This window comes from Armigeres subalbatus, chromosome 3 (assembly GCF_024139115.2).
Source record: "Armigeres subalbatus isolate Guangzhou_Male chromosome 3, GZ_Asu_2, whole genome shotgun sequence".
Taxonomy (NCBI): Eukaryota; Metazoa; Arthropoda; class Insecta; order Diptera; family Culicidae; genus Armigeres; species Armigeres subalbatus.
Window position 1 is genome coordinate 306834529 of NC_085141.1, and position 11953 is coordinate 306846481.

The 11953-nt window shown below is 39.9% G+C and overlaps 1 protein-coding gene across 1 annotated transcript in view; it reads left to right on the forward strand.

The window, feature by feature from the left end:
• LOC134225154 (uncharacterized) overlaps nt 1-6945 on the forward strand; it is a 48010-nt gene extending 41065 nt beyond the window's left edge. The window contains exon 4 of the mRNA XM_062704996.1: nt 54-6945. Coding sequence (XP_062560980.1) covers nt 54-63 — 10 coding nt within the window. The 3' untranslated portion in view covers nt 64-6945. The remainder of the gene's footprint in view (nt 1-53) is intronic.
• Nucleotides 6946-11953: the final 5008 nt, after the last annotated feature.

The window sequence follows — 11953 nt, forward strand, 5'->3', positions numbered from 1 at the left end:
GGAAAAATTACTACTTATCCAAAAACGTATATGAATTTGTGATATGTATTCAGCAGAAAATAGACGATGGCTAAAAACAAATGTGAAACATTAATTTCTATCTGTTATAAGATTAAAAATATTCTCATCGGTAAAACGAATCAATCAACTGCACCCGATATAGTGTGGCACCTTAGTCGGAACCGAGCGGAGAGCAAACTGCTGGATCAAATAGCCGGGATTTTTTTATACCTTTCAATTTAGTTAATCCTAGCTCTTTTGGATGGGACCGACAGTTTCTACTATCAGTGAAGAACGTAGCGAACAAAAAGGAACCGTTATATAGGCTAATTATTTGGAATTTGGTGAAACGTCCTACCACTATCTATCTCTATTGTAGAATTACGCTATTTGTGGGACACAGTTCCGATCTGATCGGATAGTAAGTGAATATAAAAAAACACGTACAGTCGCGTAGGAAGCGTGACCTCGTGCTGTTCACAGTGAATCGTACTGAAAGTAAATAATAGATATACAATTATTTAGGAAAAGTAAATTGAAAATGCAAAAAAGTAAACTGAAACCGATGTCTAGACTTCTTGAAGTAATTCGGAGGTGATTGTAATATAAACTAAAACTGAAGGAATGCTGATTTCTAACTAAAAGTAAAAGCTAAATTATCTAGTTCATGTATAGTTATATAAGGCGTAGCTAAAACATATGAACATAGCCCCCCCTTAGGATATCAGAACAAAGTAACAAGCAATTTTATTTTCGTTGTCTACACCTCGTAAACTATGTTCAAATTACGTTTACAATCGAACGACTGTGCAAAATTAGTTAAATTAAGATATAGAGAGCTTTTTTTATTTTATTTTCTATTTTTCGAAGAATCCCAACCAGAGTCAAATTTAATGTTTTTTTAAGGTTTACGATATTTACGTCGCGCTTATTACGTCGGTTGCCGGGAACTGAACATATTTAGTTTCATAGTCAGCAAAACCCGTCCCGAAACAAAAAACATTTCACACCGGAAGAATATGCAATCTAACCCAGCCACCGGCACACAGTCAGTGTGTTTTAAATCGCGATTAGTTGAGTTACCAGGCCAATACACGAAACCGTTATACACTTTCATTCACGTTCAGAATGCGAAACTACTCATTTCAACGTCACATAGGTACTTGTACATGCCGATTGATCACTCGAGAGCAGTCGTAATCGTTGTGTTTTAGTGTTTTGATATCGAATACCCCACATAATAATAATTATCGGATGAATGTGTCATTATTTTAAAAGGAAAATTTGTTCATTTACTGCGTTATGCTATCCACTATATTATAGACGCAGACAGTGCGTTTTGTTTTTGGAATTACTACTTTTGGTTTTATTTTATATGTTGGTTAGCGTGGAAGATGTATTATAAAAACGTACATCAGAATCATGGGAGCGTTTTTTTTTTCGAATGATGTTTGAATTAGAGGATATTTTATTTTATTCCTTTCTTTATTTACTATTCTGCTGTACTGAATCCTCACAGAATCTATTTTTAGATTTCCATTACTCATTATTGTTGTCATTGCCAGTCCAACCCATAGTGAGTCGATTGTGTCCGTTTGTCCATGACGTGTATTACGGAGAAAAAGAAAAATTTGGATGGCTTCGCGGAAATAACGCGCAGAGGGAAATCCCCGCATAGAACAAATCATACATAGTGAGCGTTGAATGAACATACAACAAATCTGCTGCCATGAAGTCCAATGATTTGACGTACACAGATATGAAAAGATTTAATAATAATCAGTACCTGGCCGAGGAGTCAACTAACCCGAAACGCACGGAATTGATAGAGCTCATTTTCAAATCCAATCCAAATGATCCAAATGATCAGATCAAGCTGAATAAAGTGAAGGCTCGTTTACTGGCTGAAGAACGAAAGCGACCAGGAAAAGAATGCAGCGTAACAAATGGCATGGTCCTGGCAACAAAAGCAACGAAGAAACTATTGCAGATGTGGACCGAATTTTCCAGGTAAATGTTTTGGTTGCGGTGCATTTGGGCACAAATGTTTGAACTGTCCCAAAGCAAGGAACTATGCTCGAGCTCAAGCGGCAGATATCCCAGTAGACTAAGAAGTAGCTTTGGTTCGTCCTAATGCATTAAATAATTTTACGCGATCTAAGCTGGAGTGGATTCTCGATACTGGAGCTAGAGGCATATGGTCGGGGTTCAGCCAAACCGCACCAAGCGGCTTTTTGACTGACTTGTGATATTTTGTTCCCAAAAGGAAAACGGAAAGCATTTTATGTCAAATCATGCGTTCATTTGTGGTAAGATATCCTACGTTGAACGATGTCCGATGCGATTTGTGATTAATTGAATCTGTTACAAGAAAACTTTGGCTAAAAAATGAAAACTTTTCATTGCCGCCCCTATATACGCCCCTATAGAGTAGAAACAAGAAACTCACGTGTTTGCACTCTGTGGGTGAGTTGGTTATCGAATTCAAAAGCTTTAGAAGTAAACACTCCCGTAAGTCACTTGAAGGGTTGAACAAAAATGAGAGTTGCATTAGCATTAGCATTAGCATTTAGCAGTTCGCACAAATTCGTAGGTGGTACAAGCCAAGACTATTGTATGAGAGTAGCATCACTTTCATCCGTTACCACAGATATTGATTTGGGACTAGTCACTAACTCTTAGATGCAAGCAATGCACTCTCCAATAGTCGAGATCTGTCCTGGCCACGTCCTTGCGAATGCTGAGGAGGGGGAAGGATGGTTTGTTGGACACCTACTTGAGAAAGATGCAGAGAACTCTACGACCTCTCATAGGTGCCACGGGAGGTTTTTTTTTTTTTTTTTTTTTTGGGATTGCGTGGAAGGTTATAACAGTAGGAATCGTTTTGGTACAACGTGACACACAGAAAGAACTAAGATAGAAATACAAAGTAGGAAAGGGACGAGCCTGGAATTGAACCCACGACCTCCTGCTTATAAGGCAGAAGCGGTAGCCACTAGACCACCGAGCTCGTCATGGTTGAACAAAAATGAGAGTTGCCAACATAATAACAAGAGCATCATTCAGAATCAGTGTAACAAGATCCTCTTTGCGCAACTTTATAATCAGAAACTTTGGTCTTCATGAGCAACCTGAACAGAAAGAAGCAATAGCTGAAATACAATACGTTGAGCAACCTGATGAAACAAACAATGAAGAAGTAGTTCAAGATAATGAGGACTTCATATCCTGAAAATTCTGATGACTCGGATTTGGCACTCCCACCACAAGCTGGCAGGAGTAACTTTCAGAATGTAACTAATCCAAGGACCAGTGGTCGGGAGTACAGGTTGGTTCGAAGATTTTATTACCTCGTACAGTGCATTTTCTGCTGGGAATCCTTTCCCCCTGGTTCCTGTAACATTTAATCATTTAATGATATTGATGGACATCCTAATCAAGAAATCTAGCTAGAAGCGATGAATGGGGATGTGTCAGCGCTGGACAAGAAATCACACCTGGATGTGTGGTGGTGCATCATTTCCCATCAGTTGTTCCGGTACCGCGTAAATGAAAAAAAAAAACGTACGCTGATGGCAGACCAATTCGTCATAAGGCAAGGCTAGTAGCGAAGGGATTCGTGCAACGGAAAAAAATACCGATTACGAGGAAACATTTGCCCCAGTAGCGAAATTGAACACGATATGGGCGATTTTGGCCATCGCAAACAACAAGAATGGAAAAATGGAAATATGTATATCAAATGTACGTGCGAAATGCATTCCTGAACGGTAAATTAGAGGAGAAGGTGCCCATGCAGTATTTTGGACTCCGCAAAACGTTCCGATAGAATAGAGTTCGCCGCCGTACCGATCGGTAGTCTTCTACGGACACGAGACCTGGACGATGCTTTGGAGTTTTCGAAAGGAAAGTGCTGCGTACCATCTAGAAGGTACTCCACCGATTTGAAATGGGTGATTGCTTGTGATTCTTGCAAAACACCTGCTGAAACCGGGTTACAGCCGACGCGAACTAACGATCAATGATATTACCACAGACAAACAGACATATCACATTGAACATTCACTCATCAAATTCATCGTCATTTAAACACTAACGACATCTGTTGATTTCAGTTAGTTGGGCAAATCACGAACCAGATGGCGGTAGTGAGCAAATGTCAAACTCGAGCAAATCCGATGCGCGCGCCACTAGTGACCGATTGGCCAACTAATGATTATTTGAATTGACCAGTAAATCAGTGAACGAAGGAAATTTGACGAGTGTTATGTCTGTTTGTCTGTGATATTACCCTTACCGCGAGTAAAGACACTATATACAAAGACGGGAAGTCTGATCCCTGCACAAATAAATCACCAGGCAACTCTGCGTGCGCAACACTGCTGATGCTGGATATACTTTCCACATTGGTCTATACGAATTTCATAATTCAAAAATATTTTATTTGTATCGTGTTCAACCACCCAATAAAAAGCCACAATTCACTATAAACATGTTTAATTGATTTTCAACCACATACGAACACATTTTTACCTAAATCCATCAAAAAATATTCAAATAATAATATAAACATATTTATTCGTGCTGGTTCAAATGAACCCTTGCCAAATGTTGCGCGCGATATTTTGGAATGACCAGGGGGAGAAGGTGGAACACTGAATCCCTACCCCAACATGTGCGACATCTGGATTTGGTTCTAAACTGTAAACAACAGTGTTAATTCTCTACCACCTTTTTGTTATGGCGAGGCAATTTTTATGCACACGTTTGTTTTCGATATTTTATCAAAATTAAACACTCAATCATGCAGCAATATAACGATGTGGTATGCTTGAGATAACTGCTTGATTATAAGGACTCGAAAAAGAATTTATTTGCAGTAACTAACCGAATATAAAAATGTTCACATTAACAATTGCGCCCTAACACCGGTTCTAAGCTTCGATGCAGAGTACACGAGCTTTGTTCGCCAGTGACAGGCGTATGAGGCCCTTGGGAATGACAGGTCTCTTGCTCGATTGGAATGACACTGACAGTAAATTTGGAATTCCAATTGGAACATTTCCCGTCTTTGTTTATAGTGTCTTTAACCGCGAGTTAATTAGATGGCTCATGTACGTCGTCGTCGAATACTTGTCAAGATTGCAGCTGGCACGGAACATTGCATTATCGTCAACTGAAGCAGAATATATTGCCATGAGTAGCTGTATTTGCGAGTCCATTTGGCTGAGTGGTTTGAAGTTTATGTACCCTATTCCGATTTTCGAGGACCACTACGGCGCTGTAGCTATGGCTAAGAATGAATAAACAAAAAGGGAAAAGCATATCGACATCACTTTTCATTTCATTCGAGATGCAGTGACAACAAGACGAATCAAGTTGGTACATGTTGCCGGAGTGCGGAGTATCATATCGCTTTGTGTCATGGACCCGCTAAATGCCCATTGCAAGCAATATCTATGCGCCGATCCGATCAACATGGTTTCACAGCTGGCCGTTCAACAACCACTAACTTGTTTTGCCTAACTTCGTACATCATGATTACAAGCACTCAAACGGACGTCATTTACACGGATCTTTCGGCAGCATTCGAAATTGCAATCTCCAAGCTTGACAGACTCGGAGTCGATGGAAATCTTCTCGATTGGTTTCGATCATATCTGACCGGACATTAGGTGGCGGTTGCTTTAGGCGATTACTGCTCAGATAGTATCCGTGCTAGTTTTCCTGCTTTACTTCAACGATGTTCAATATGTAATCGATGGACCACGGTCATCCTTTGCGGACGATCTGATGATATTTCTTCGCAATTTCAGCACATATCAAGAAACAAATTTTTGAAAAGGGGATTTCAGATGAACTAAGAGTTAAAATCAGTAAATCCAACATGAGTCTAGCAGGGACAGTCGAGCTTGGACGATTGCTTAAAACTACTGAAAAGGCAAGCGGGGCAACAGGAGGTCAAGCACACCACTCCATACTGGCCCAAAGGAAACGGTGAAGTGTATAGAGGCAGAATAGAAGCATCCTCAAGTAACTCCAGATTTTGACATTGAAACGATCAGATTGGAAACGTGATTTAGAAGAGTTTAATAATACGTCTATTCGCTAACCCTTCATCCAGCCACGAGTCGTTGTCCTGCAGAACTGCCATTTGGAAGAAAGTACAAGGACTTCAACCCAACGAGGCCAAGGATGACGAAGACATTCGTGTTAGGGACTTCTCATACAAAACGGCATCCAAAGCTCATTACGGCCGTGTTTATCAAGCACGAGAATCCAGTATTGACAAGGGTGGTCATGTGCTTCTCCGTTCAACAGGGAACCTTATACAGTGATCGAAAGACAATGTTATTTATTCGGTCATCATCGAGGATTCAAATGGAGGAGTACGTAGACGGAATTCAGCACACCTGAAAAAGCTTCCTACATCACCACATACTTATACTACCAGTCAGATCGAAGAACCAATCGCTGATTTGTAACAGTCAATAGAACATCAAGCAACGGCAGCTACACCAGCAGTGGAACCAACGATATCATCAAGCTTGGAGAGTGCTCGCCTAAAGCGTCTAACATGGGCCTCATCACGTTATAAAGACTTTCACATGACTTCTCGTAAAAACGAGGACGAGTTATTAGAGAAAATTGTGAACCGTAATTAAACTGGCTGTACCAATAATAATGTGCTGATTGAATTCGTATTTTATTCATTGGATTCTTCCGTAAACATGGACGCAACAGTCGCTCTCTTCGCATGAGGTGCTGGTGGCCAGCGACTCGTGCCATGTTCTGGGAACATTCATTCATTTCATTTCATTTATTTAGTTTACATCTAAACAGATAACACTGAATCAACGATTTGACGCCACAATACACGGTTCGAGGCCGCATCTCTCCATCTTCGGATACGCCCCACGCTCGCCAAGTCGTTTTGCACCTGGTCTGCCCGAGCTCGGAAGCGAACACCATCTTTGCAGGGTTGCTGTCCGGCATTCTTGCAACATGTCCTGCCCATCGTACCCTTCCGGCTTTAGCTACCTTCTGGATACTGGGTTCGCCGTAGAGTTGGGCGAGCTCATGGTTCATTCTTCGCCGCCACACACCGTCTTCTTGCACACCGCCAAAGATGGTCCTAAGCACCCGTCTCTCGAATACTCCGAGTGCTTGCAAGTCCTCCTCGAGCATTGTCCATGTTTCATGTCCGTAGAGGACTACCGGTCTTATTAACGTCTTGTACATGACACATTTGGTGCGGTGGCGAATCTTTTTCGACCGCAGTTTCTTCTGGAGCCCATAGTAGGCCCGACTTCCACAGATGATGCGCCTTCGTATTTCACGACTAACGTTGTTGTCAGCCGTTAGCAAGGATCCGAGGTAAACGAATTCCTCGACCACCTCGAAGGTATCCCCGTCTATCGTAACACTGCTTCCCAGGCGGGCCCTGTCGCGCTCGGTTCCGCCCACAAGCATGTACTTTGTCTTCGACGCATTCACCACCAGTCCAACTTTTGTTGCTTCACGTTTCAGGCGGGTGTACAGTTCTGCCACCTTTGCAAATGTTCGGCCGACAATGTCCATGTCATCCGCGAAGCAAATAAATTGACTGGATCTGTTGAAAATCGTACCCCGGCTGTTACATCCGGCTCTCCGCATGACACCTTCTAGCGCAATGTTGAACAACAGGCACGAAAGTCCATCACCTTGTCTTAGTCCCCGGCGTGATTCGAACGAACTGGAGTGTTCGCCCGAAATCTTCACACAGTTTTGCACACCATCCACCGTTGCTTTGATCAGTCTGGTAAGCTTCCCAGGGAAGCTGTTCTCGTCCATAATTTTCCATAGCTCTACGCGGTCTATACTGTCGTATGCCGCTTTGAAATCAACGAACAGATGGTGCGTTGGGACCTGGTATTCACGGCATTTTTGAAGGATTTGCCGTACAGTAAAGATCTGGTCCGTTGTCGAGCGGTCGTCAACGAAGCCGGCTTGATAACTTCCCACGAACTAGTTCACTAATGGTGACAGACGACGGAAGATGATCTGGGATATCACTTTGTAGGCGGCATTAAGGATGGTGATCGCTCGAAAGTTCTTACACTCCAGTTTGTCGCCTTTCTTGTAGATGGGGCATATAACCCCTTCCTTCCACTCCTCCGGTAGCTGTTCGGTTGCCCAGATTCTGACTATCAGTTTGTGCAGGCAAGTGGCCAGCTTTTCCGGGGCCATCTTGATGAGCTCAGCTCCGATACCATCCTTACCAGCTGCTTTATTGGTCTTTAGCTGTTGAATGGCAACCTTAACTTCCCTCAAGGTGGGGGCTGGTTGGCTTCCATCGTCCGCTGAACTGACGTAGTCATCTCCTCCGCTGCCTTGATTTTCACTGCCTGTACTCTCAGCGCCATGTTCCTCGTAGTGCTGCTTCCTTCCTTCTGGGAACATAACCTTGATGATTCTGTTCAGTTTCTCTGGTGACCATGTAGGAGAGAAGGTTAGCGCTGTGGGAATCGAATCAGGGATTGGAGTTGGCAATATGGCAAATATGAAGCATGCTCTTTTAGCTTTTACCATCCCTAATGGTCTAGTTAAGGGCCGGTTATTCGTTCAGGTTGGATCGCGATCCGACCCAAAATGCGCTCTGCGAATTGATCGAGATCCAACCTAGGTTTACCAAAACATTCGAACACGAACTGGCAAACAGAAATTTTACTTCTTTTTTTAACTTCTCATAGCTTATTTCTCAAGTCTTAACTTCTCAATTCTCACTTTGCCCTTTCTAATACTTCTCATTACTCACAATGTGACGATTTTTCAACTTTTCGGTAAAATGTCCTGACACCGATTTCGCCTGTTATGTTGCATGAAGAAGAAGCAGATAGATGATATTTGGGGCCTTTCACAAATTACGTAACAATGAAGGGGGAGGGAGGGGGTCAAGCCGAGCGTTAGGATCCATACCAAAAAAATTCAAACTTTCATACAAAAAGTGTTACGTAATTTTAGAAAGAACCCTTTAAGAATATTCGTACGGGAAACCATACAGAGAAAATTTTTGAAACTCTTCTAAAAAAATCTAGAAGCAATTTAATTAAAACGGTTAGCAGTATGGGGTTGGACTTTTCTTATTGGCGCTTTGATGTTGCATGAATAAGAAGAAGCAGAAAGATGATAATCGAAAAAATCTCCACGGGAAACCATACGAAGAAGTTTTTAAAACTCTTCTCAAAAATTCTTAAAGCAATTTAATTAAAAACGGTAAGCAGTACGGGGTTGGACTTTTCTTCTACTGTATAATAAACACAATATTTCTTTTCGAAAGATGATATTTAAGAATATTCGTACGGGAAACCATACAGAGAAATTTATGAAACTCTTCTCAAAAAATCTAGAAGCAGTTTAATTGAAAACGGTAACAGTACGGGGTTGGACTTTTCTTATACTGTGTATCAAGTCTGACATCACGAAAAAAAAATTGAAATTAACAAATTGTTTTTTTGTTAAATATCTTGACTGTGCATATGCACAGCACATGTTTCGAAATGGACAAATTGATATGAAATTTGCGAAAAAGAATCCACGTGTCTTGGAGGGACTCGAACCCTCAACAATGCACAGTCAAGATATTTAACAAAAAAATGGTTTTCGTACGGCCGAGTTGCCGAATAATATGCAATTAATTGTTAACAAATTGTGTTTATTATGCAGTAGAAGAAAAATCTAACCCCGTACTGCTTACCATTTTTTATTAAATTGCTTCTAGAATTTTTGAGAAGAGTTTCAAAATTTTCTTCGTATGTTTTCCCGTGCGAATATTTTTAAATATCATCTTTCTGCTTCTTCTTCATGCAACATCAAAGCGCCAATAGAGCATTCGATTCTCGGCTCTTTCAAAACATTCTACTTGTAGTATTGTATGACCAAAAGCAACATTATTTTCTCATGAAATGTACGAACTTGTTTGAATTACGTGCAGTCGAAAAGCAATGGGGTTATTACGAGGTTCATTGTTAGGCAATTAAACGTTTCCTATGTAAATAATAGAAATAAACTCTAATTCAATCATCATTCGATAAACGGACCTCTTCTGATTCAACGCAGCATTTTGCATTAAAACCAGAAGAACAAAAAACGGCGGTAAACAGTTTTATATTTCTGATAACCTTGTAATGAGAAATGCCGTCATCGGGAAAAAAACTTTTTAATTTGATTAAAAATAGCTTCCAAGTCAAAGAAACTCCATATAAAATAAATCAAACATCATTCATCGTTTGACCTTTACACTAGACGAAAAACGTGGGAAACACTAGTGTTCATAACTCTGTAATTCCTAATTCAACGCACGTGTTATCCCAAACGCAAACTACCGAACAACACAAAGCTTTTGTAAATACGATACGAGACAGATAAACGGAATCAACTGAAAATAAAGAGTTAATTGGAAAAGTTGACCTAACAATTCCTTGTTAAATACTAATCAAATCCAAAACAAACAAATAAAATAGCAAAACGAAACGTTTCGAAAATTTTAAGATCTCATTTTAGGAAGCCACATACAGAAAACATTAAAAAACCGGAAAGCTAAGAACTAAATTTTATTTTTAGCCGAAAAGAGATAAAATGGAACAAAACGGAAATTCTGGACAGCAGTGGCGCAGAAGGAAGTAAAAAAATGGCGGAAGCCGGTTAAATATTTTTTTCATATTGAGAACATTATTATAGGACGACGTGTGTGCATTGGAAGCATGCAACTATTAATGAAGAGTAAACCAAAATTGACTAAGACAATTTATCGTGAAAGTCCAACTCGTCTTAATTGCCATGAATATTTTGTTTTTGTTTTTAATTTGAGAAGTTTTGTATCCAAATTTTTATTTTAGGGTTCATTCCAGTTTCGATTTTCAATCAGACTAACCAGCGGAGTCACGTGTTTTCGGATTCGGAGAGAACCTCCGTTGTACAGTGCTGTTTGTTTCAGCATAAACAATTATTGTAGCAATGTTATAAAACACAAAGTCCAAGTTTTTGTCTGTCTCTCTGTTGTAAAGAAAACGGAACGAACTTTGGGGTCTGAATTTTGTGCATCTGTGTATAACTCATCCTAGGAGAAGCGTGAACGAAAGTACAGCTGAGGGGCACAGAGAGCAAATGTAAATCACTGATGATAATTATTATGACTTTTACTGCCATATTTAAAAGTAATGATTTGACGAGCGAGTGCGATTGTTTTGGCCAAGAGGAATCAAACCAGAATCTGTATAGTGCTTGAAATGGTTTGGTCAGTGCGGAGGATGCACGAGGAATATAAACACAATCTTAAATGTAATTTTAATTGGTTTTATATTTTAGTTTGATTTTTGTAGCAAAAAAAAAACACGAAGTCTCAGCATTAGGGACGAAACCAAGTGTATCGTTGTACGCAAGAGCATGGAATACCCAAACAGACACAAACACTCGTACGCTTAAAGTACGTGTTAGTTGATTAGTTGTGTGAGTGATGAAGGCGCAGGATGTTGTGTATTTGTATAAAAAAAATGAAAAAATGTAACTCAGCTTCAACAAGATAGTGGAAAGAAAGTAAAAACGACACGAGATAAAAAAAATGTAAAGCTATGTTAGAAAATGGGAAAAATGCATAGAAAACAACAAAAAATACAATAGAATTATACCGAGTATATAACAAAGTATAACATGAATTTATTATTATTTTTTAAAACTGATATGAAATAGGTGAAATAAAAGGCATAAAATATTACAAAAAATGAACCTTCATTCATCCGAACCGAACATGTTTGTGTTTTACTATTAGCCATTAGAGCCATTATCTTTCGATCGATTTTGGAGATTTATATATCAATCGACTCGGAAACACTCCAGAAATTTGTTAATTTCATTGAAACTTTTTATTTTTTACGATAAACTTTTGAAAATTCAATTCTTGTCCAACCCAGTACAA